Genomic DNA, 25,816 nt, shown 5'->3' on the forward strand with positions numbered 1-25,816 from the left:
CGAAAGGGTTGTGAGGACAAACAACGAGGAGAGTCTTAAGAACGCATCTCCACAGGATCGATGGAGGATCTGAATGCGTCTTTGAGACGTAAAAACAGAGTGAAAACCTCAGGAAGAGTCAAACAGATGTAACCTGAAGTCTATTTTTGTAGCTTTGATCATCGTTTCTATCAGTTTTGAAAACAGCGCTGAGATCTGGGGAACATGAAACAAAGTCCAGCGGAGCTCGAAGCACAAGCAGAAGGTCAGACTGAGTTCTGACGGGTTCAATCAAAGCTGCTCTCATCAACACGTTTGTACGAGAAACCGTCTCAGCGGCCGGTCGAGGAGTCAGAAAACAAAACGAGCACGTTCATGTGTGCTAATCACAGTTTCAGCGATCTGCCGCCAGACCAATAAACACCCGTCTACATAATTCAGATCATTTGGGGTCTTTAATCTTTTATTCCTTTGATCCGTTGACGGGTTACCTGAGCTTCTCTCTCGTAGAAGAGATCATGTAGACTGAGGGGATTCAGTCGTGTGGTCCTGATGACACTTCTACAATGTTTGTGTTGTGCTTTTCTCTCGTTTGTGCTCAATCTGACCGCTTGTGCTTCTCGACCCGTCCCAATAACTAACAGCCAAAACTACAAAAATAGGACGTGAGTTGTGATAAAAGTCTAGACTCCACAGGCCAGCGGTGGCTGGATGAAGATGGATTCAGACTGTTGATGACTGTGCAGCCTGGAGAAAAAGACTGGCTGAGTAAAACACTTAAAAAGCCTCTCGTGTCCTCTAAATGCTCATATTGTCTGTAACTGTGTTGGAAGAGGGTGAGCGAGGGGGAAGAATCCCAGCTTGACAACGGCTTAAGTTCAACAATGAAAGAAAAACAGTTTGCGGTGACAAGGTGCTGCTCGGTGCCTCGGGGGGACGCCGGTACATCTGCGACTCCCAGGAACAAAAGGAAGCGGCCGACAGGTGCACCGCCCAGCCGCCAGAGGGGATTAAAAAGTGCACCGCCTCTTTTTATGCAGCAGAGCAGAAACTCCTCCATCAAACAAACAGCGGGTCTTGTTGTAACCACGTCACAGTAAAGAAAGAAATAACTGCCTACACAGGTCAGCAGAAGTCTGAGATCACATTCTGGCAGATGGATGCTGTAGTCTAACAGCCTCTGATTGACAAACGCTTCACTTCCTGGGAGCAGGCGCACACATTAGTCTGTTTGCTGCTGTTCAGAAAGGAGCTGAACAAAAAAAAAAACAAGATTTAACAATGAAAGCAACAAGAAAGTGACCGAGATGGCAGCAACTTCAGTCGTCTCCCACGTGTGCGGCTGTTTTACTGTATTAGAGTCTGTTACTACTTTACTATCACACATGAGGCTTCATTCGACCCACGAGCCACAACACTGTATGTACAGTTTAGGGTATCTACATCTACTGATGCTGAACCGAATACTTACTCACGTTTATCTGTGTGTTAAATTAGAAGAGCTGCTTGTACAGTGAATCTGAATACAGAGAATGTGTTTGATATTAACACCACGGCGTTGGATGACATTATCTGGAGCCACGAGCTCACCAAGGCTCTTTGGATGATGCATTTTTAAAAAGCTGTAACGGGAATTAGTTGATATTCAGACCAGCGCGAGACACGACCGGCCCTGAATACTAATCCTGGAGGTCTCTCCGAGGGAGGAAGTGCCACAGATGGTGCGGCCGTGTCGAGTGGAGGTCAGCCATGTTAGCCATGTGCTAATTGCTGTTACGGCTAATGGAAGCTATCGACAAAGACGCCGTCCTCTGACGCACATGAACAGGTCTCTAAATGTGTTTGGGCCTCTGAAATAAAGATACTTTAAGTAACCGCAGTGCTGGATAATTGATGGGTTGGAGATTCCTGCTCCAAACGAAGCATAGAGATGATGAGAGCGGGTAGAACGGCTGGATGTGTTATCACTTCTTTCTTTTTTTTAATTCTTTAGAGAGCGCACCGTGGCCGAGGAGGGGTCGAGGCGGCTCCACTCAGCGGGTCGGGGGCAGCTCGCAGTGTCTGCAGGAGAGCAGATAAGACGAGTGGAGCTTCACATCTAAAAAGGCGGCGCTTCAGAGTTCGGCGGCCAAGAGTTTAACCTCCGGTTCACACGCACAGACTCTAGACTGCCCGACTCTCTTCGGCCTCTGGGGAGCCTTTTTATTTATACACAAACATCTGATTGGACGGTTTATTTCTGCTGCAGGACGAAGTACTGCTTTTCCTGATTTAGGGGTTTTTTAAATGCCACATTTTTCTCATTTATAAGCTCCTTAAAGTTACATCACACTGTATGTGGACAGTTTTTCCTCTCATTTTGTGCTTTTACTTACTGAATCTTTCTCAGCTTGGCAGTCTTGACTGGAGGAAGAGTTCAGCACCAACAAATGGCTTCATATCTGTCTGTACGTGTGGACGGAGGGTTGGAGGCAAAGAAAAGCCAGAATAATTTGAATTTAATAAGAAACTAAACACCTGAGTGTGAAATCTAACTACAAGTGAACACCTGATGTTTGCATTAATGTACCAGCGACTTTAAAGCATTGAAATATGTAACTTTGTCTTTTAATTCCCTGAAGTTTTGCAAATTCAAGGACTTTCTTGACATCTTTCATGGATCACTTGATTGACAAGATAGAACTCGACAGGACCGACGTCTGATCGCTTCCCTTCAGGCTCTGAACTCCAGCTAGAGGTCGACCGACGGAGTATTTTTAAAGGTCGATGTAATGATAATATAGTTTGGAGCAGGAAAAAGCCGATAGACGATTGATCGGCTGATTTCACCCCCCCCCCCCCTCCTCATGCAAAACAAAACAAAGTGATTCCTCTTGTGGCTGATCAATTCAAAGAGAAAACGCCCGATCATCCAAACCAATGAAGTCAACTTCTCATTTCATCAGAACAAGAAGAGGAACTTGATGTTTTTCAAAATAAAATAAAAATAAAAACTGAATTTGAGCAGCTTAAAGTTTAGTTTTTAGTTTTCAAGTTCAGGAAGAACATGTGTTTTGGAAATTGCACAACTTGAACTGATGAAGAGTGACATCTAAAGATTAAGATTAATTCAGTTATAAATCTGTTTTAAAAAGTATATTTTCCTTTGTTTTTACCGTGCAACAGATGTTTTTTCCCCACGACCGGAGCGGCTGAGTGACTTTATCTTTGGGGGGATCTCTCCTCCCTCCAGCGCTCGGTCCGGGTGGACGGAAGACGTCGTGGGCAGCGACATAAGTAACACACGAGTTGCAAAACAGCCAAAAAGTCTGCCAATAATACAAAAAAACAATGTGGCGAAGTTTGAACGAGTTGGACGATGAAGTATTTGAATAATCTTCATCGAAAAGTATTTTTGCTTGAACATAAATTCTTCTGTTTTTTCCCCAAGTGAAACATTTCAGTTTTATGAATTCGTTATATTTCATAATTAGGTTGCTTATACAATTTTAAATCCTTAATCCTTTTCTTACTTCCATACACATCCTTCCTTCTCTTTCACCTCCTATAAATATTCATACCACCGTGACGTTGCAGCTTGTGCTTTTCTCTGGTTATCTTGCATAATAAGTCGTAGCATTAGAGCTGTAAAAAGGCAATTCTGAGTAAGCTAGCTTAATGAAACGTGGACCTTTCAGGCTGTTCACCAGCTGAAATACTGTGCAACTGCAACCTTGAGATTTAAAGGATGGGTGATACAAAAAGAGCAGCATGTGGTAATTACTGGATGAACAGAGAGAGAGAGAGAGAGAGACAGATGGGGATTCAGTGAGTGAATCATGGCGAAATATCATCGCTTTGACCTTGAGATATGAAATCATTCCGTGGCATTACTGGAGATTATGTCGCACTATGGATGCAGAGGATGTTTCTGGATAGATCGGCTATTATAATAAAGCTAGTTTAATTAGTCACAAGCACCACCAAGACCTTCCTCAGGAAATCAAAACATCAACATACTTGTACGACAAAAACTTGATCTCTAAGCAGGCTAGGTTAGATCCAGTAACTCAAATGTCAAAACACACATCAAGAACTGGTGAAAATCAAGGTTTCTGTAGATCGATCCCCCCTCTGGGTTTTGTGTAATCTCTTTGTATTGTCTGCTGGTGGGGCCTATACAGTTTTTCTCGTCTCGCAGGAGCCGCAGGGGGGGAAACTTGGTCTGAGGTGACAGCAGGGAGGAGAGGCGGAGGCAGACGGAGCATCAGAGGTGGAGGTTTTAGAAGTGGAATACCTGCTGCTGGCCCTGGACTTTGGGGAGATCCTCTCTCTGCTTGCGGGTCTTGGGCCTCTCTAGGCTGCCTTGTTGGAGGTGTTTGAGCCGGGCTGCGACGGTGGGGCCCTTTGTCGGCCCCGGAGAGTTGCTGCTGTTCTGTGGGAGCCAAGAACAAACAGATTTTAATAGAAGAGTCGTTACTTTAGATCATATGTGTCAAACTCGTGGCCCGCGGGCCAAATGTGGCCCGCCACGTCATTTTATGTGGCCTGTGAGAGCTTAAAAGGTCTGATTGTCTTAAAACAAAAAAATCAAACGGGTGCATTGACCATAAACTACATTTCCCATAATGCATGCCGATTATGTTACCCGCGAAGTGACGGCATCCCACCACTAGCTTGCAGAAATACAAACAATGACCCAAAATGTCCAGGAAGAGAAAAACTGATGCAGATGGAAGATCTGTTTCAAGAAAGACGGGAAGGCGAAGACATGTTTGTGCTTCAAGGAGAAAAACCGGCATGTCTTTTGTGTTATGAGGCGGTGGAGTACGATCTACGTCGGCATTTTGACACCAAACACGGAGCTACGTATGCCAAAGTGTCGACGTTTGATCGTTGATTGATGGAGTAATGTGGGTTTATGTTATAATAACAAACATATTTTTTTTTACATCTATGCAAATATATATGTAATATTTGTAAGTTGAATAAGTAAAAAAATCAGAGTTATTTAACATTAAGGAGTAATTACATTTATTTATTACATTTAATTACATTTATACTGTCTTCCAGTTACATCTGGCCCTTTGAGGGACACCAGTATGCTGATGTGGTTTGACAGCCCTGCTTTAGATCACACACTACCACCAATGTACTCTACGTGGCCAAAAGACTTAAAACCTAAATGCCAAACCCTGAATCTGGAATTCAATCAAATATACAGAGAAGTTTCTTATCCCAGTATGTAGAGTATCATGTATCTCTGTCAGACAATCAGACCTTATATTTGGACTGAGAAGAGTTTCTTTCTCTCCTTCGGGTTAAAAAAAGAGCAATAATGAAAAACTGGAATAATAAAAGAAAGTCTGTACTGTATATATCTAAATACTCTATGATGGATAATAATCAATAGAACCTGCACATCTATCATCTATCTTCTGTCATAGTTTATATAAACATGTTCACACACACACACTCTTTATGTGCTTTATGTACATGAGATCAATGGAGTTAAATTCCTTGTTTGTGTTCACATACTTGGTGAATAAAGACGATTCTGATTCTGATGTGTGACGGATGATCACCTTCACTTCAAACAATGAATCAATAACACTGGGATCTCATTAGAGATTCATCAAGTCGTCATAAAAGTTCATTAAGTGAATAAAAAAATAAGCACATAATCTGGGACCAACTTGTGAGGCATCATTTCTAAGATCTTTGCACTGATGAAATCTGATTTATTGCCTTTGTTTTGAACCGAATCATCTGCAGATCAACTCCTCATTCGTTCTGATGCACCAACGTTGGGCACTAACGTCGACTGTAGGGGAGACTGAGTGGAACACTTCTCCCCCTCCGCCTTATTTCCCTTATGTTGTAATCTACACAAGTGTTTTCTAAAATATGTTGTTTTGTTGGGATCGCTGTAGTTTGGGCCTCTTTTTCTTTTCATGGAGATCCTTATTACGTTGCAACATATAAAGTTTCCAATCCAGATGTGCAGTGTACATTAACTTAAACACTAATCCAGTACCTAACTAGTACATTAATCCAGATGTGCAGTGTAAATTAACTTAAACTTTGATTACATTTCTGTATCTAGGTGTCATTTCCTGTCCCAGTGCCGCTACAGTGCAAATTAAAAAGGGCAGCAGCAGGAGACTTTAGCTTAAACCTTCATTTGACTATGAATTATTTAATTTACCTATTTGCCCAAGTAAATAAACTCCCACACACATGAAATTAATAAAAAAAACCAATAATAATAACTCAGTTTGAGTTAAATGGCTCCAACAGTGATTAATCCCATGTGGTGCATTGGTGCCAATCAGCAAACTGCCAATAATAATTTACTTTGTTTTATTTATTGATCTTTTTGCCTGTGTGTGAAAGAGTGAAGTGTTTTTTTTTAGAGGCCAAGAAGAAAAAGCATGAATGAGGCGTTTACTGCAAGACTAGAGAAACAAATATGTAAAATCATCATCATCATCATCATCATCATCACTTTAATCCATCAATAGAGCCAAAGAAATAAATGTTGAATTAACTTAACATATGGGATTGTTATTTTTTTGCCATCTTCTGTAAATATTTGATTTGTTACAGATTAAAAATGCTGTCAGTGTTTTTAATTTGAATTAACATCTAACAGTTATAGATCACATGATAATCCTGCTGTCACAGTACGACTCTTTGAGTTTTTATCCATTAGAATTCAACATTCTCTTTTTTATAGGTGTTTTTACTGCAATAATAAGCAAATAAAGAAATAAAACAGACCAAGAAGTGTCCAGTTTTTTTTAACAGCATTAAAAAATTTAAATTCTCTATTGTTTTAACGACCAACGTTAAAATGAGGCTCTTATTCTGCATTAAAAATGTCTTTCTGGATCTGGATTTAAAACACGTGCGTGTGAGGAAACAGCTTCTTTCAGGGAAACATTTCTGTCTGCAGCTCTGAACCTGAAATCCCTCACCCTGCCTCACCTTCCCTCCCCCTCGCCGTCCTTTATTTTGACAGCTACCTGCTTAGCGCCGTTGTGCGATAATTCCAACAAAAAAACAAGACCTCTTTACTCAGCTAAACGTGTCACCAGAGCTGTCGAGGACTCACAGCTCACAGTTTTCCAAAAAACCTAAATGCATCATGTGCTTCTAACCGCGACTCGCTGCACATCACAACGTCAATTACGAGGTCGTATGTTCACGCTGAGCATACAAACCAAACTACCGTGTTCACGAGAGCATCAAACAAACACTCAAGTGCCAGTTTCACAAACAAAGATGGTACGAGGCAGCAGAGGAGCTGAGAACAAGGTTAGAAAGAGGAGTTCAGCACACTGTAGCACAAAGTTAAAGTTCAGGTCTCTTTCTAACTCCTGCTACTCAGTTCACACTTAATCTGAATGTTTTTCACATGAGTATGTTATTTGAAAGTATGTAGAAGTGCAGAGAGAATAATAAATAACTGTTATCTGTGATTAATTAAGAGTTTTTACAGCTATAAAAACTTTATTATTCTCAAGTGGACTTGAGTAGAAGTGTTTGCTTATTAGTAGCTACAAAGGTTTGAGGAAAGTAGGACGGTCAGTAGAAGCAGAAGCACAGTCCACAGGTGTGTGGCAGACGGAGAGGGATGCTGTTTTAATTTACCTGTCTGCCCGTGGACCCAAAGGTGCAGCGAGAGGCGGGGGTGGCCTTTGGTGGGGCGCTGTACTGTTTATTACAATCTTTTACAGGCGCTCTCTGAAATATCTTTGGTCCGTGGTTGTTGTATGAAAGAATGCGGGCAGAGACATGTTAACACACCAAAATCAGCGATGTGAACGTCTAGTTGTGCAGCTAACAGATAAGTTATCTAGAGCGTCGCACCTCAAGCTCTGCTATAATCTTCTCCTCGTCGTCCTCGTCTTGAATGGCTGACGCTGCGATCACAGGCGGGGTGGAGGCGGGTCGAGGGATGTCCGACGGGGTCCGCCTCAGCTTCACCAGAGTTTTAGGCATGTCACCGTCGTCGTCCATCTGAAAAGGGAGAATAAACACGTCAGAACGCCTCGTTTCCTGTTCGTCATACACACTTTTAAAGGGTGAGTCAGGCTATTACACTGTGATGTCTGCAATGTAATCCTACAAGGCAACTGTGCCTGATCAAAGCACGTCATGAATATGTGACAGTGCTCGTCTTTGCCACCGACAGGCTCAGATTGTCATTTACAGGAAGGTTTCCTTCACAGATAGACCAGCAAGATCCTTTTTGTTTAACTGGAAACAGCCGTTATATAGCTGAGTTCAAAGCCACCAGACTCAATTCACAAAAATACACATTTTACACAGGAGTTGCTGGTCTACCGCTGTCTTGATCAGTTAGTTAGTTTGTGTTATTGAGTGACTCTGGTGTTTTAAATGGTTAGTTTAGATGCAAAACAATATTTGTGTAACACACAACAACACAAACAAACTAACCAATCAAGGCAGCTGTAGATCAGCAACTCCTGTGTCCTCCAAGGTAAAATTACTGTTTTTGTCAATGGAGTCTGGTACGTTTGAAGAGAGTTGTATAACGACTGTTTCTGGTTTAACAAAAAGGATCTTGCAGGTCTGTCTCTGCAGGGATCCTTTCTGTAACACTTAGAATAACAATCTGAGTCTGTCAGGGGCAAAAACATGAACTTTTAGAGGACGTGCTTCGACAGGGCGCAGTTGCCCCGAAGGATTACAACGCCAACGCCATTACAGCTCGTTCTCGGCTGCTACTACTGAACCAAATAGGTTTAAAAAGACAAGCACTGTTCTTTAAGTAGGTACACATTGATTAATTGATTATTGAGCTAGTTTTAAAATACCTATTCAGCTGATTATCTTTGGGTTAAATAAATAAGGCTGAATAAGACATTTAAAGACGTCACTTTGGGCTTCAGGAAATTGTGATGTGCTTTTATTGTCATTTTGAGGAAAGCTGTGTGTACAGAGCCTCACGTGAATTCATAGACAGTATAAATCTAAAGCATAACCACACTTACACACACATACAGGATATAAACACACACACAGCTACCAGGGCTTTTTATTTATTGATGCTACGGCAGACGGGCTGAAGCCTGTTTAGCTACCAGGGATCTGTATCTGCGACCAGATGGAAGCAGTGGGTAGAGTGGGATTTAGCTGTGGAGGTTGGCGGTAGGAAATAATCAATAATCACTATTAATTTCTATAACAAATGAATCAATGTGAAATATAATAATGAACACAATTAGCTGCAGCCCTCGTATCAATAGCAGCGTGTTAACAGTAACCTCCACTGTGATGTGGTCTGTTTTCAAGGACCTCAGATCAGCATGAACAATCTAAGGGAAGCATCCTGTGGGAGTATTGATGGTGAAGGTCACAGACTGACAGACAAGAGCGAAAGTACTGAATATCAATACGATAATATACGTAACAACCCTTAAATCTTTAAACTTAAGTGAGCTCCACCTCAACAGACTCCAAGAGTAAAACCCTGCTTTTACATTACTGCATGTAGAATTGTAATCTAAAGATTATTAGAGGGGGGGTAACAGTTTGGTGTGTGGGCTACCTCAATTTTGTTATTTGGTATGTTTTCAGAAAAAAAGAAACATAGAAAGAGTCTTTTATTTTGAAAAATGGAAACATCCAATCATGGCTCATTGGCCGTAAGTAAAAACTGTTTAGTTTTGCTGCAGTGGAAAAATAAAAATAGCATCATGACGGCTGCCGACAGCTGTTTTATGCTGATTTATGGTCTGACTGTGTATGAAGTCTTTGAAACCAGCCGCTGACGCTTCAGTAACAATCTAACGCTGTCATATATAATAAACATATCAAACTGCTTTTACTTTCATTCTTTCTAACTACAGGACATTTTTCTCCCTCAGAGACGTTTTTCTGAAGATGTGCTGGTCGACTCTGGAAGAACTCAAACGTGTTTACAGTGTTTCTGAAAGGTGAAAGTGTTGCTGCTCTGGGTCTCCTGTTAGTGATTCAGGCTAGCACATCCATTAGCACGCTACAGCAGGAATTAGATTATTTAACTGTTCTGATGCTAACTGTTTGGGTCCGATCACACCTCTAGTAACAACAGCCACAGGGGACATGTTCTGCATTGAGCACTTTTCAGAATTCAAGTAAGTTTTCTCTCATTATTCTTAAATACTTTTAGCAGTGGAGTATTTTTACAGTGTGGTATCAGTGTTTTTACTTACGTGCAGCATCTGAAAACTTCTAGAAACTAGAAAATGGTTGACGGCAAGACAACATAAATCATCGAGCCACAAATTCACAATTCTGAGTTTCCTCCGAGTGCAACAGACGGCGGATATTAAAGACCTCAATATGAACTTCTGTGCGACTGAAGTGCCAGAAGATCTAATCTAACAAAGATCCACTTGACTCAACAACCTGGGTCCTTTCTGACCGGACGAGGTCAACGCCTCGAAGAACTCAGAGTCTTCTGGAGACGGGAGTGAGTCCTACGCACAGCGTTTCTCTGCAGAGAGAGTTCAGGGAGGCTTTAACTGCCCCCAGCAAACAGAGGTCCCTCTGCTGTACATGTGAGAGCAGAATCTCCTCATACACGACCGCTGAGGCTGTATTTATATACACACTACTTACTAAAAGTTAGGGATATTCAGCTTTCAGGTGAAATTTCAGGATGAACCTAAAATGCATTCTCACCTTTCCAGGTGAACTTAATGTGACCTTCTCTAAACCTTTGAATGCACATGTCCAACTGTTCAGTGTCTCAGTACTTTCTGCACCAGCTGCTGTTCTCTAACAAGAAGCTTAACAGCAACATTCACAACAGGTTTGATCCATGAATCCACCAATACATTTCCTGCTTCAGGTAGAATTGGTATTTAAACAGTCCTCCTCATCCTGCTGTTCACATTCTGACATCATGAGACCAAGACGACACCTAACAGTTGATCAGCAGCACCTCAACACTGGAGGCTTCAAACAGGAAGTCCTCAGACGGAGGTGTTCACTGAGCTTAGAGGGTCACAGAGTGTCATCAGGAGGTTGGAACAGTGATACAGAGACTGGAAGAGTCACAGAAAGGAGAGGAGTGGACGTCCTTTGGCCACGTCCCAATTTATTGAGACACTGAACATGTTTTGTTGTGGTATACCTACCACTGTTGGTAGATTTTCTTCAAATAAATTGTTTAAGATGAAGAAACTACCATTGCATGCTTCTACTTAAATGTCCTACTTTCATGATATAATATCACTGTAGCATTCACTTTTTACATTTTCCATATATTTCACCTGAATATTGAATATCCCTAACTTTTAGTGAGTAGTGTATATCTCAGTAGAGGCCCTCCAGACTGACAGCATCCAGCATCAGAAATCTACCCAGCATCACAGCTTTCCATTTAAATATATACGTATAGATGTATGTATGGATTCTCTACAACAATCTGCAGATGCGTGCGCTTCACCTGCAAAATGCCACCGAATTAGACGCAAAACAGCTGTTGCCGTTTAAAGTCAAAGCACCGCTCAGTGACACACGCTGTCATGTTAATTGAAACTGCTTGTTTGTTTATTTAGCGTCTCCGCGGTTCGCTGGCTCACGAGGTACAAACCCGGTCAGCGTTTTAATAACCAGGCGAAGTGGGGCGTTTTTGACAGCTGTCACTCCAGGAGAGAAACACGGCTTCATTTCCAATGAATTTATTATTTTTTGCCTGTAGATCAACTCAGAACCTGTTTTCACTTTACTACCAAGGTGAAGATCAACATTTGTCTTCTGTTTAACCGATTAGCTGCTGCGTGACTCCAGTTTACAGTTCTGATTATTATTATTATTATTATTACATTATTTGACAATGAAAGCACAGAATAGAGATGAGAGCGTGACCGTCCTCCTCGATCTCACCTTCAGATTCTTGGTGGTGACGATGACTTCCCCGGTGCGGTTGGTGGTGAGGCCGTGAGCCGACGGGAAGCTTCGGCGCGGTGGGGGCGGAGGCGGAGACTTGGAGGGTTTCTCTGTGCGATATCTGGCCACGCTGAGGTCCACTGCGAGCAGAGAGCACTCCACAAGTTAAAACTCTAAAAATAATCACCCGTAAAAGTTGTTTGCGCCACAACTTCATAATGACGAGGAAGAATTTAGTCCACAGATGGCGGTAAAAAAGAGAGATGACTCACCCGACCCTCGGTGAGAACCAGCCCCCTCCATGCTGTTCAGCTTCTGGGCAGCCAGCTGCACTTTGCCAGGCTGCTGATCCCCGCCGGGCGTGGTGGTTGAGGTGGTGGCGGCCGTGGTCCCGGTGGTCCCGGCTGCTGGAGAAGTAACTGTGGTGGAGGTTAATGGGATGGTGATCTGGGGCTTGGGGGGCACCGCCGGCTTGTTGATGTGCCTGGCAGCGAAGTCGAGGTCCGGGATGGCCTTCATCAGCTCGGCCTGGGTCTCTTCCAGCAGGCGATTGATGTCCTGGGCGCTGAACTGGGTCAGGCTGGCACGCTTCTCCTCCCAGTCCCGCTCTGCCGCCTGACATATATACAGATATAGACAAATGATGAGCTGTAACATGCAAACTGGAAATCCATAATAAAGACACATTCATGCGCTGCGTTTTCTAATATCACACAGATAAATGGAATTATAACCCGCCTGCTGCTGCTGGTGTGTGCACAGGGTCTGAATAAGCAAATTAAGCAGTTTTAGATGCAGTTTCAAATGTAAATGGGCGTTTGCCATCTGGCCACTCCCGACATGGTGAGGAGAATAATGTGCATGTGTGCGTGTTTGATTCTACTGAAGAAAAATACATTGACTACCAGTCTGACTTCGGCCGACACAGACTTATCAGCGGGACGCCGACTTGGCAGCTCGTCGAGAACCCGGTTTCTGAAGGTCATCGAAGGCGGGATGTCCTGCTCGGGGCCGGCGGTGTCGACGTCGCCGGCGGACACGGGCATCCAGTTGGCCAGGCCGGCGCTGGTGCTCAGGTCGGAGAGGCTGAGAGGAGGACTGTTCAGGATATCCAGGTCGGAGCTGCGGCTCACGTCCTCCGCTCTCTTCTGGGATTGGCTGGAGAGGTCGTCGGGGCCCTTCCACACGCCCTCTGTGACTTGTCTGTACATGTAGGAGGGATACAAGAGACTACAATACACACAGGACACCACGAAGGTCCTAGACTGTGTTAGAGACTCATTCTGGAAACTACAACAAAAAGAAGACGATGAAATACACTCAGTTTACCACAGAAATGATGCTTTGTCAAATTTACAGTACTTATTAGAGCTGGAACTAACAATTTCAACAGGAGACGCTCCAATTGGGTGTTTTTTTCTTTTCAAAATGTCAGAAAATACTGAAAAAATGATAATCATCAATTCCCATAGGACCGAAATGACGTCAAAAAAATCATCAGCAGAGAAAACTGGTGCATTTTAGAAGCTGGAAATACTTTAATACTTCTAGTTATATTTAACACTTTTGCGCGATAGACGATTATAAAGCAGCTGTCAATTTATTCCATGTTTGACTATTTTAATGAGCAGTTGATTCATCTATTAGTCTAATATGTAAGTGTAATTTAGTACACGGGCCTTGAATATTAATGCAGGCCCACAGAAAGTCACAATGAAGACGTCCACAAGGGGAGAAAATGTGACACGGTTTAATAAGAGAGCAAAGCGTTATCTGAGCAAACTGAGGAGCGTCTGATCTGCGTACCTGCGGAGCGTGCTGAGCGCATCGGTCATGGTGTTGCAGCGCTTCAGCAGGGCGTCCAGGCGGTGGGGCTCCTCTTTCAGGAACTTAACGGCCTCCACCTCCACCCGGAGCACCACTCGCATCTTACTCTGCAGGCTGGGGAACTGGTCTGCAGGGAGAGGGGGGAGAGAAACGGGAGAATGAGGGATGGAGAGAGTGGCTTGTAGGAGGGAGGGAGGGGAGATTACAGGAAGGGAAGACAGGATGCTGTTTGTGTTGCAGCTATTTGAAGCGGCTGGATTTTTCTGTCATATCCAGAAGGAGGATTCAGTGGAGGTCGGCCAAATGTGAGAGAAGGGCATTCTGGATGTGCAGCAACAACAACAAAGTCTGTGTGTGTGTGTGTGGACGATTCACAGCCAGTATTTGAAATGTCTGACACTCAGCTGACCTGAAAACTGCTCACCTGCCACTCAAACAGTGAATCAAAGCACAGCGGTGTGTTTCTAGGGGCCGGGTGGACATGCTAACTAGAAATCTACATATCATTCTAATGAGGCCCCACAGAGCTTCACACTTACTGATTAATATTCAAGATGCTGTACACGGGTCACAGTCAGCAGGACAAGAGGCTAAACCTGAAACTTCATGAATGTCAATTAAAGTCTGAGAAGATTAATAAATATTCATATAACTCTGTATTACATCAGTTTGACACACACGTAGTATCTTAGCATTACTTGCACTTGAACTATGACCCATAGCTACAGTTACAGTGCTGCACTGTAATACATCATACAGTAACGTTACTCTAACACCATATTAAGCACAAAAAGATGATACTGTGTTTTATATCCAGTCTTAAAGGAGCCATATTATGCATAATTAACATTTTAATGTCTTTTTAATATAAATAAGTGTGCCTAGATACCTTCAAACTATGAGAAAAGACTGTCCGCTCTGTGTTTTTCTGCTCCACCTCGATGTCCACCAACACAAAGACCATGTAAACCTGCTCTAGTAGGACCTCCAAATATAAGTATGAAATTTAAAACGAGGAAAAATATGGGAATAGTTCAAATGCAACAATATAAAATCAAATAAATCAAAATAATGTTAAGTATTTTTGGCAAAACGGTCCATAAAAACATCTCACAATGTCTAACTTCATTATCTTAAAAAGGCTGTTTGTAATGAGGGACTATTTTCATCAGCGGACTGATCCACAGCTGGTGCTGTAGTGAGTCTCTGGAGCAGCAGGAGGTTGAATGTGGGATCGAGTCAAAATACACTAAAATGATCATAATGATGCAGGAACACGTTGCCCAGAGCAACAGCACAGACAGAAAGAGGTAAATCAGGTTGTGTACACAAACATAATACTTGTTAGCAGGTACAGTCATTGTTGGTTCTGATCTTTTTTTAATAATAATAAAGATATATAATAGAGCCAGACCTTTAAAGGAGGAAACAAGCTTATGTATAATGAGGCAGCAGCAGCATTGGTGAAACAGCAGCAGGGTTGGAAAGTCAGAGGAAGCCAGGCAGCAGTTTGACCTTTTGAAAGCAGCTTCCCTCAAATGTGTTGCAATTTAAGGGTAAAAGCACTGAGACAGAAAGGAAGAACTCCTAAGTGGCTGCAGCTTAGAGCAAAACGCACCGACACGCAGGCAAACGTGCAAAATGACTAAAAGAAACATCAGAAAAGCCGAAGTAATCGCAGCGATCTCGGCGCAGCACCTACTTTTGAGCTCGGTGAGCGTCTCTCCCAGCATCCTCAGCTCTTTGCTCTTCTGCTCCACGTCCTGCTCGGTCACCAGGCCGTGGTTGACCGACGAGTTCCTCTGCAGCTCCTCCACGGACTTCTCCAGGTCACTGCAGAGGAGCAGCGCACGTGTGGTCAGTATCGATTCTCCTTTATGCAGACGACACTCTTGTTTAATAACAGGGTGTCAACATAGATCAGATGGTTAAATCCAAGGCTTTTTAACGTCACCAGTTTATTTCAATCAAGACCAATTTTGCAATAAAAACAAACATCAAATGTGAAAATATAGCTGGAGTCCTCTGATTAAATGCATTTGCTGTGAGCTCAAAGCGTAAAATACTGTTTAGAGTTAAAGAGCATTTGTTCAAATGTGTTAATTGGTGTGAAAAACATATATTTGTCCTCAATGATATTAATCAGCACAATTGTGTTACAGCCAGAGTCTGAAAGGAAGCGACATCGAGGACGACGGTCATTTACAGCCTGATTATTACCATCGTTCTCCGTTTTACGGATCATATGTGGCCTTTAAATGCACCACGTGGCGGCACTCTGCATGTGTTACGTGTCCAGAGTAGAAGAACAGTAACAGGATGTTTAACTAAATTTAAGGCCAATTTTGCAATAAAAATAATGATCAAATCATCAGACGCAGCACAACAATAACAAAAACCAACAGCAAACACCCCAAAAAAGTGTTTAAGTGTTTAACGTAGCCAACCATAACAGGATAACTGAGGTATCTGTAGTAAACCCTCAACTGATTCGGCCAAAGACTAAATGTTCAGTTTGCTGTTGGAGTGAATTTTCACCCAAACTTACAGCATTTTAATAAATAAATACTTAAACAGAATTTCAAACTATTTAATTCTTTTCTCGGTTAATTTGAATTCAGACATCTTAAGCCCTTTTAAGGCCCTGCGGCCACCCTTCAGAAGGTTTCACCCAGCTGAATAAACCCTTTTGACTTGTCCAGCCACTGTGAGTTTCTTTAGAAGACAGTTTTCAGGACCAATCTGTGCCACTAGATAACAGAAAATTGGGATAATAGCTGCGAAATAGAAATAGCACATAATATAAAAAAGTATGATGGTCTTGTGAGGAGCCGTAGTCACAGTCACTGTCCCCCTGTGCTCCTCTACACCAACCAGGACAAACGGGCCTTTATTCATCGTGCTCTGGACTCACTGCAGCTGCTGGATGAGCAGCTCCTCTTGGTTGAGGTACTTGAGTCTCTCCTCCTCCACGAGGAGGCGCTGTCTCTGGAGCGGGTCCTCCTGCGTGCGCATGGCGTCCAACATCATGAGGCTCAGCTCCGACTCCGTCTGCCTCAGCAGGGACAAGACCGAGTCCTGGTTCTCCAGCTGGGACACCGAGAAACACCGTTAATGTTACCGGCCGGTCGAGTGCATTTACAAGAGACACACCAAGTTATAATAGTTCAGTAGTGACTAGTTTACTTTAGTTTGGTGGTTATTATTACATTATTCTTATGGTGTAAGCTCTTAACTTAAACTTGCATTAGAAAAAAACAGATTAAAAGGTCACAAGCTATGTTAAAACTAAGGGGGAAATAAGTATCTAAATAAAGTAGATAAGGTAACAAGAGGCTACTTAAAAGCCTAAAAGATGTTTCTTGTAGGAAGTCAGACATTTTTGAGCCATCATAAGAAAAAGCTGCCTCTCTATACTTGTTGGTCTCTAGATGATGACTTGATGACCTCCTGTAAGGCAGCAAGTAGAGAGCTGCTAAACTAGACAAGGAGCCAGAGAGGAGATGCTAAAATAGGTGTGCTGTGGTCAGTTTGGAGGCCGTCATTACAATGTTTCTGGTATTTGATATGAAAACGGTTTAAACCTTCAAAATGGCTTTAAAGTCTAAACAAACGTTATAACATTATAACTCCATGAAGGCAGGGCTGCAGTACTTGTACTGTACTGTGGATGTGTTAGACCTTTCCCACTCACACACACCTGCATGTTGCGTAGCTGCGATAGTTGTTTGCGCAGCGCGTTGGTGTTCTGCTGCAGGCCTTGAAGGTGGAGCTGCATCTGCAGCCGGGACACGGTCACCGGCTGGTGGGCGCCCGAGGGTGGAGGTGGCATCAGGGCCAAGGGAGCAGACGGTGTCAAAACTGCCCAGCAGAAAGCAGGAAGTGAATTCAGGGAGTTTTCTCTCTCTCGGCTTTGTTTTGGGTTCCTTTAGAGCACAGCAGGACTAATAGAAGTTGTCCCAAAGCACAGTTAGTGCATGAATGCTTGAGGGAGAAGTTAAAGGAGTGTAGAGCATGACAGAAACCTGGACTGTTTAGGAGCCAAATCCCTGAAGGTTCGTCTCTCATGACCTCCAGAATATAAACAATTTGACTGACTGGATACTGTTCCAGGATTTGGCAGCAGCAGTTCAGGACAAGTTCTATCTGTGCTGTGGAGATTACAGTCTAACGTGGACTTAACGATGATAAACAGCATGGGAGGGTTTCGGGATCGGAAGTGAAAAACACCGTTTCCACTGAATCCAAGTCTCTCATCATAAAATCCCGAATGCATGAGTGTTTCCAACTCAGATAATCTCCTTGAAATGACAATGAATGCTGTGTAATTAGGGTGTTGACTCACACGCATCATGCAGAACGAGACAAAGGGAAAATCACTACAAGACAATCGGTCGATAACAGATTGAGGAGTTGCATTTTGAGGCCACTTTCGTCACCTAAAAATAACGCAGAGCGGGATTCCCGTGTCAGCGCCGCACCCACGCGTTTGCTCGCAGTAACACCTCCGAGCAAACACCTCTGCAGACGAGCCGCCGACTTCCTGCTTCAGCTGCAGCGTGGAGCTCTGATCTGAAGCCCCTCGCAGAGTTTTATTTTTCACCATATTTAACCATAATTGAAGACGGCTTCAGAGGAGCGTCTGGCAGGCACAGTGGGCAGCATCTCTGAAAGCCTTCGCCACAGTCGTCACCCAAATGACTTTCTGCTGCCTCACCAGTTTAGATAAATAAGAGGAATGTCCTGATTTTAACTGCGAGCACCACGGCAGCACACACAGATAACAGCCTGAGTTAATCTGACTGCTACTGACTGAAGGAAAACACACACTTTTATCATTCTGCCAGGCAGTCAGATAAGTATCTGATCTTACAAATATAGAAAGTCGGAGAGTAAAATCTGTGAGGCTTCACTAAAACTATAGTAGAAATTAATGCCCAACAAACAAAACTACTCCAAAGAAAATCCATTTTAAGTCGCGACAGATTTAAGAAATATCCGGGCTCATCTATAATTTGACATGAGATCAAATGTTTCCGGTGTTAATCAGCTGACAAGGGGAGACTCTCCCCTTTGTTACTTCAAACTGAACAGCAGCAGCTCAAACTGAACAATTTATCAAAAGAAATCAATTATTTTTTATCCTTATTCAGCTTTCAAAACACGCAGTTTCATCAGTCCTTGTGTGGCTGAACCAGTTTAGATTTCATTCTTGAAGAGGTGAGAGCTGTTCGGTGGACTTTTTCAACATGGAACGGATATCAACAATAACTAAAAAGAGGAAAACCTTGAAAAATACAACATGGTTTGGTGTCAGAATGAATGCAACTGATGATTTCTTCCTCAAAAAGGACAAAAAACATGTGGAAAGTGAAGGACACCGGCTGAGAGGGAGGGAAGTCCTTCAGGATGACACACACACACACACACACACAGATTCTGGGAAGCTGACGTGGTTCCAAATAAAGGGATTGGGAACACGGGAGGAGGAGGAGGAGGGATAGACGAGGGAACAGGTACCAGAAACTTGGGGAACACATAGCTACCTTTCTTTTTTTTAGTTCGTCCAGCTAAAACAAGAAGCATGGGGCACCGGTTACACAGCAGCAAACGCCGGCACGTACAGCATGAAGAAGCTTGCAGAGTCAGCCATTACGATCACATATGAGGCACTTTAAGAATTATGCAGAGAAAATGAAATAGCGGCAGCTCTGCGAGAGGAAGAGGAGCCAATTTATGTGGCTATCAAACAGGCAGCAGTGGGGAGCAGTGACAGGCAGTGATAGGAAGTAGTTTGTCTTTTTTTTTTTTTGGGCTAGTGAGCACTTACTGTCAGTTCCTGAGCAGTCGCTGGCTGACTCAATCTTCTCCCTGGAAGAGGCAAGTGTTAAAGTACTTACAGCCAGAACACACTATCGACTTAGCTACTGAGAAGCTATTGATATATGGTGGAAAATGTGGGGAAATATATGTGCTGCTAGCAGCGTTGTCCAGAGTATACCGCCTGGTGTGTGTGTGTGTGTGTGTGTGTGTGTGTGTGCGCTCACTCATTGACTGCTTCCTATATGCTCGACAGTGGCCGGCAGTAATTTAACATTTGGGACATGAATCTTAATCCCGTTCCCACATTACCGACGGACGGCATGCGGCTTAACGGTAATTTATGTTCTAAACACTATATGCAATGTTTTGAAGGCAGTGTGTGTAATTTATGGTGTAAATGTAGTTTTGGACAATCACATAAACGGTTGTAGAGCGCTGGGTGGAGAGCGTGGGTGGTGTTTGAACACAGGCTTCATGTGTACCGACACAATCATGTCTGTAAATGAAATGTTCATTCAGACGACACGTAGATCCTTATCAATATGAAAAATAGAGTAAAATACAATACAAGGACAACAGCAGAGTGTGTGTTCTCATGCAGTGTGTGTGTGTGTGTGTGTGTGTGTGTGTGTGTGTGTGTGTGTCTTACGGGCTGTCTGCCTCAGGCGCTCTGCTCAGCACTCTCTGCAGCAGCCCGGTCAGACTCGCTATCTGCTTCTCCATGGCCTCCATTCGCTCCCTGGATTCACACACAAGCACAATAAGCAGAAATAGCAACAGATGCATTTCTATGTTTGTTTGTTTTAACGTGATGCATCACCTGAATCAGCTTTATTGACCAAGTATGTGTACACACACACACACACACACACACACACACACACACACACACACTCTGGTTTGAGGTTTCTCTTAATGTACTTACACACAGTTCAATAATAATACTGTAAGTATAATACATTTAATCAATAATGAATCATACTTCCCCCATGTTTCAGCTCCATTTAAAGGTGGAGGATAATGTGGTATTGGTGTAAAACACTTCCTGAACAATCATTTATGTTGATAACTGTTGGTAACATTGATCAGGGCTGGAAAACCAGGCTAAATTCTACATTGTGTTTAGAAGCACTGAAGCTTAGTTGCAGCAGCGTTTATATATTTTGGACAGGAACAGATTTATTTTTATGCCACACCGATTCCCTCACAGAGGCGGGTAAATCCACACCTGAGAGAGCTTTTGGTGAACTTTGTATCTTCGACCAATCGTAAACTGGACTGACCTCTGAGAGAACTGAGAGCTGAGGATCAATCTATCGTATCGACTGTGTCACAACCTTCACTCTTATGTAGCCCTGCTCTGCAACAGAGACTGTGAGAGCTCGGTGTCCAAGAAGAAGCTATATCGGATGCTGACTGGCAGGTAGGACACTGGCGGTTTGTGGAACACAGTTTTTCCCCCCCTGCCTCTGATTGGTTAGGTTTAGGCATGACACGCGTCCAGTTCGGTCTTTCAGCCCTAAAGCCTCCCCTGCTTTTTTTTCTATGGAAGTGGAACCATAATTTAGTGAATTAACACCCTGCTGTGTTGAAGAAGACTATAAACTAGCGACTGAGACCAGAAACTCAACATAAACTCATTTTCTCATTGACTTCCATCCAATCAGACTTCTGTTTGGAGCCAGTGGAGTCGCTCCCTGCTGGACATGCTGGTTTAATGCAGGTTTAAGAGCCTTAAACCTGCATCGATCATAGTAACTTAGTCACCAAGCACCCTGCACCATCTATTTTATGAGGCCATTGGTAACAATCATATTAATATCCATTACACAGCAACACAGTTTGCTAATATTAGTTAGCATTAGCCACAATAATGAATGTAGTATTTGTTCCAAAGTATATATCCATAGTTTCACTTTATTGGATAAACGCTGTGTGGAGGTGGAGCCATTTTTAACCACAGTTAGGCCATAAATCAGCAGAGTAAAGCAGCTGTCAGCAGGTGTCCTGACACCGAGCAAGAAAAAGAAAAAGTAGTTTTCCTTTTCTACTGCAGCAAAACTAAAGCGCGTCAGTAATGCTACTGTTGGATGTTTACATTTTTCAAAATAAAAGACCAAAATGTTATTTTCTACCTTTCTGTACCAAAAATGTACTGAACTGTGACCCCATGATGAAGATTATACCAAATATTGTATAATAAATATACATTACACTAGACAGTCACTGAGGTTCATAGGAGTAAAATATGCATATCACAGTCATACCTGGTCTCCGTTTCATTTCCCAGTAGAGGTGAGCCGAAGCCTCCGGCGCTCCCTCCCTCCCCTCCAGGACCGGCCATCAAGCAGAGCTGCTCTGAGGTGAGTCCCAACGCGGAGCCCTGGCCTCGGGCTTTGGGACTGTCCCCAAACACCGAGGAGGACACAGAGTCCCTGCGCAAGCTCTGCCTCCCAGGGGAGCCCCGGCCGGGCATGGTGCCCGCGTAGGAATCCCTCATGTCGGGTATCTTCTGCGGAGAGGAAGGTGGCGGCACCCGCAGCCCCATGGCCAACATGGACGCGGCGTAGGCGTCGTTATACAGCGGTCCTCCTGGTCTATAGAGCGCCCCGGATTCCATCAGCTCTCCTTGTAAAGCAGCTGCTGTATAGGAGGTGAGTGAACGCATCGATCCAGCGCCTCCTCCTCCTCCCCCTCCTCCTCCTCCTCGGCGGTATAGGGAGCCGTAGGGGTCTGCTCTGGCTGGCAGTGGGGAGTGAGGACCTCCTGCGAGACTCAGCCGACTCGTGTCCGGGCCCAGAGAGTAGGGGTCCGCGTAGATCCCCCCTCCCCCGCGTTCGTCTCCCCGCAGCAGCACCATGCTCCTGGATCCCCCCACTTCATCGTCGGGCTTCACGTCCCTGCGCTCCAGGATGGCACTGGAGGAGGCGCAGAAGGCCGGCTGGGTGTGATGGGGCTGGTGGAGCTGTGGTTGCTGGTGGGGAGAGGAGTGGTGGGACTGGGAGTGAGGGTGCGGCAGGGAGTGGGTGTGGTGGGGCGGCCCGGCGTAGGAGGACGGCCTGCCGCCGCTGTAGAGGAGACGGGCGCGGGACGGCGAGCCTTGGGGAGGGGAGGCAGAGGAAGATGAATGCTGGGAAGACATGGGCGGGTTGCTGAGGCGGCGGTTGGGTGGAGAGTCCTGAGGTGCGTACACCATCTCCCTCTGAGTACATAAAAGAAAAAACGGAGAACTGAGCCTGTGATCGGCAGAAAATCTCAGTTATTTTTGGTGGTAAATTTAGACCCAGGAGTAATTTATACACTTCCTGAACTTTGAGAATGATTTATCTCCGTATTTTCTGTAGGGGGACATATTTATTGATGACAGTGAGCATATTAAAAGATCATTTTAACAGGGAGCTTTGCAACAGTGCTGCTCTGGGTCTGTTACAGCCAAGAGTTTTGGCAGTAATAAACCAACCTTTGATGATCCTGTTTATCTAGACACCAACTAGCTGACTGACTTTACCATCTGTGGGGACACACAAGTCAACAGGAGCTGCAGTCAAACGGGGAAATTTGACGTTTTTTGACAGGTTTGGTGCCCACAGCCCCCCCAGGGTGTTTCTAACATCACTGCTGCGTGCAAATATAGGCGCTGTAAAACAATGTGATTGGATAGAGCGAATTATAATTATATGCAAATTATATTTTCACATTTTTGTGTGTGTTAAAGACGTATGATTAGCTCCCTGCTGTCTGAAGACTAATGCAAATGGATTATTGGCACATATCATTATGAGACTTAAGCTATCAATTAATTTTGGCATCTGTTTATTTGCATATACACCGCAACCTAGATGGCTTTATTATTGGCGTGTGCACATGGAGACGCTGCTGTTTGAACGCCACTGTTACGTAATAAACTGAATCTGTCAGTTAAAAGCTAAAAAACATGATTTATACTTTGCAGCAGAGAGTGTGGTCAAATGGGGACATCGTGCCCTTTCCTCAGAGTCCTGCTTCTCCTCAGAGACGTCCGACCTTGAGCAGGAATGTTTTTAGTCATACTTTAACTTGATAAATATGGCCCTGATGACATTGTGCTTTTTTTTTTTCCAGACTCAGAATCTGGTCATTTAAAAAAATCTTTACGTCGCAGTGAGATTTTACTGTAACATCTTACAGCAAACCATAGATGCTGTTTCAAGATTGACAGGAAAGTCTCCAAATTGCCCCCTTAAGTGCGTTTTAAGTTGCACTTGATTGTTTATTGACAGACGGAGCATGAAGGGATTATCTTTTGGCATCAATCCCAAATGTCGGAGAGAAAGGCGAAGCAAAGTGGAGCAGAACGGAGAGCAGGAGCTGAGTGGAAGTGAAAGCCCTGCATTGGGGGGGGGGGGGAACCAGAGAAGAGTAATAGATACAGCAAGGAAACACAAAAAAACAAGACAATGCTGTAATTGCTTATGATGCACAAAGCCATCTCCTGGAGACGATGCAAACTGAAAAACCAATATTTCTACATAATAACCCTTAGGCCTCTTACAACAACACCCTGTGGACATCCTCGCAGCAGACTAATGACTCTAGTGCCATCATCTTCCATCTTGTATCTTAGCAACAGCCTCAGATCGACACCATCCTTTAACCGAAGACACGCAGACATTTAATTCCAGCTCCAAAACAACCCCGAAGTCACAAAACGTCTATTGCAAGTAGACCCCGAAAGGTTCGTCCCACGGCGCTGCTCCAAAAGAGGAAGAGGAAGTTGAGGAAGATCTGCCAATCAATCTCATCCTTAACCGCGTTCAGTCCTCCGGTCCAAGACTTGGATGGACCTCAGTAATCCTGGTCATGCTTTTGTGGGCTGCAATCAGGGAATAATCTTGGCTCTGCTGGCTGGGGTTCAATAAGCTCACACACACACACACACACACACACACACACACACACACACACACACGTCCTAGACACTCACCTTGGTAATGGCAGCAGCAGCAATGTACCCCACACACATAAAACCCAAGGTAAGCCTGCTGGGTTGATAAGGCTGTAAAACGCTAGGAAGAGTTCAGAGCCGCTCGCACACACAATCTGAAGACGGCCACCGATCCCATGAGGGAGGAGAACAGTTGACCTCCAAAACATTAGCGGGCAGCTGCGGCTCATGCACACACACACACACACACACACACACAGAGGAATGTGCAAACAAAAGGCCCGAGGGTGTTTGACTGACGGCAACAAAAAAACGACAAATGCTCTGCTGTCGACAGCGCTCACTTCATCTTAACTCTTTAACATGCAGATTAATTTTTCACAGTGTGTGCGCCGCATATGTCTGCTTTTCTGTAATGTAATTTATCTGCTTTATAATTTATTTGATTTTATAAAGGCAGCATTCACCAACACTTTGAATTACCGCTTTCTCATTTCCATAATCACAGTATAATTAGACGCCGACAAAATGCAAAGTCTCGCGCAGAAAACACTAACACGGCTAAACTGTATGACATCAGGCTCTCTGTCTATTGGCAAAGGTTTATTTTGCTCCAGCTGTAACCAAATGCGTGCAGCGTTAGTAATCATGCTAATCAGGCTGACGCCACATTCATTTTGCCAGCAGCTGACTGATGAATTAAGATAAATCCTGTTGTGGCTCATCAATAAGAGCACAGCAGCTGAACAGCAGCAGTTTGTTACAGGTAGTGAGAGGAAACCACGAAGATGAAGGAGGAGGAAGAGGAGGGTAAAGAAGCACTTCTTGAAGTCAAAACGTCTCCGCTAACACCTGCAGCCACTGCCTACTAGTGCTATGTGCTAAAACAATGAGCGATGAACTGATGAGTTGAGTAACTAAAAACATGAACCGACCACTGATATGATTGGGGTGTTTTTAGATCTGTTCATTCTTATGGCTGATTGTTGTTGTTTCTTTTATCCTTTGTTTGTTTTTAATTTCCTTTTACTCCTGTAAAGCACTTTGTGACTTTGCTATACTAAATAAACTTTATTTACTTACTTTCTTACTTATGAGGCCTTTTATCTTCCCCACCTCCTCTGAACCAGGCGTCATGCACCCTGAGAGAGTTTGTTCAGACGCTCTTCGGTTCACGCTGGCTTCTTACAGAGCGACCCAGAGCTGTCAGCATGATGTTAAACACACTGACAGCGAACTGATTGATTGAAATCATCATCAGCACAAACACAGAACCACATGGGGGGAAACAAAACTCCCCAGACTGACAGCAAGTCTTATGGGGCTGCTCTTTACTGAACCTTAGGAGCAGATTTATTGGGGTTCACATTCAAA

General features: G+C 43.8%; 1 protein-coding gene across 1 annotated transcript in view; it reads right to left on the reverse strand.

The window, feature by feature from the left end:
* Positions 1–4,240: 4,240 nt before the first annotated feature.
* Positions 4,241–25,816, reverse strand: part of srcin1b (SRC kinase signaling inhibitor 1b) — a 56,515-nt gene continuing 34,939 nt past the window's right edge. The window contains exons 7-20 of the mRNA XM_070852177.1: positions 21,786–22,720; positions 20,168–20,257; positions 19,526–19,566; positions 19,242–19,265; positions 17,396–17,556; positions 16,610–16,785; positions 15,398–15,528; positions 13,675–13,822; positions 12,774–13,098; positions 12,141–12,483; positions 11,866–12,008; positions 7,834–7,983; positions 7,615–7,716; positions 4,241–4,393 (exon numbers count right to left, since the gene is read on the reverse strand). Coding sequence (XP_070708278.1) covers positions 4,241–4,393; positions 7,615–7,716; positions 7,834–7,983; positions 11,866–12,008; positions 12,141–12,483; positions 12,774–13,098; positions 13,675–13,822; positions 15,398–15,528; positions 16,610–16,785; positions 17,396–17,556; positions 19,242–19,265; positions 19,526–19,566; positions 20,168–20,257; positions 21,786–22,720 — 2,922 coding nt within the window. The remainder of the gene's footprint in view (positions 4,394–7,614; positions 7,717–7,833; positions 7,984–11,865; positions 12,009–12,140; positions 12,484–12,773; positions 13,099–13,674; positions 13,823–15,397; positions 15,529–16,609; positions 16,786–17,395; positions 17,557–19,241; positions 19,266–19,525; positions 19,567–20,167; positions 20,258–21,785; positions 22,721–25,816) is intronic.

Source organism: Pempheris klunzingeri, chromosome 20 (assembly GCF_042242105.1).
Source record: "Pempheris klunzingeri isolate RE-2024b chromosome 20, fPemKlu1.hap1, whole genome shotgun sequence".
Taxonomy (NCBI): Eukaryota; Metazoa; Chordata; class Actinopteri; order Acropomatiformes; family Pempheridae; genus Pempheris; species Pempheris klunzingeri.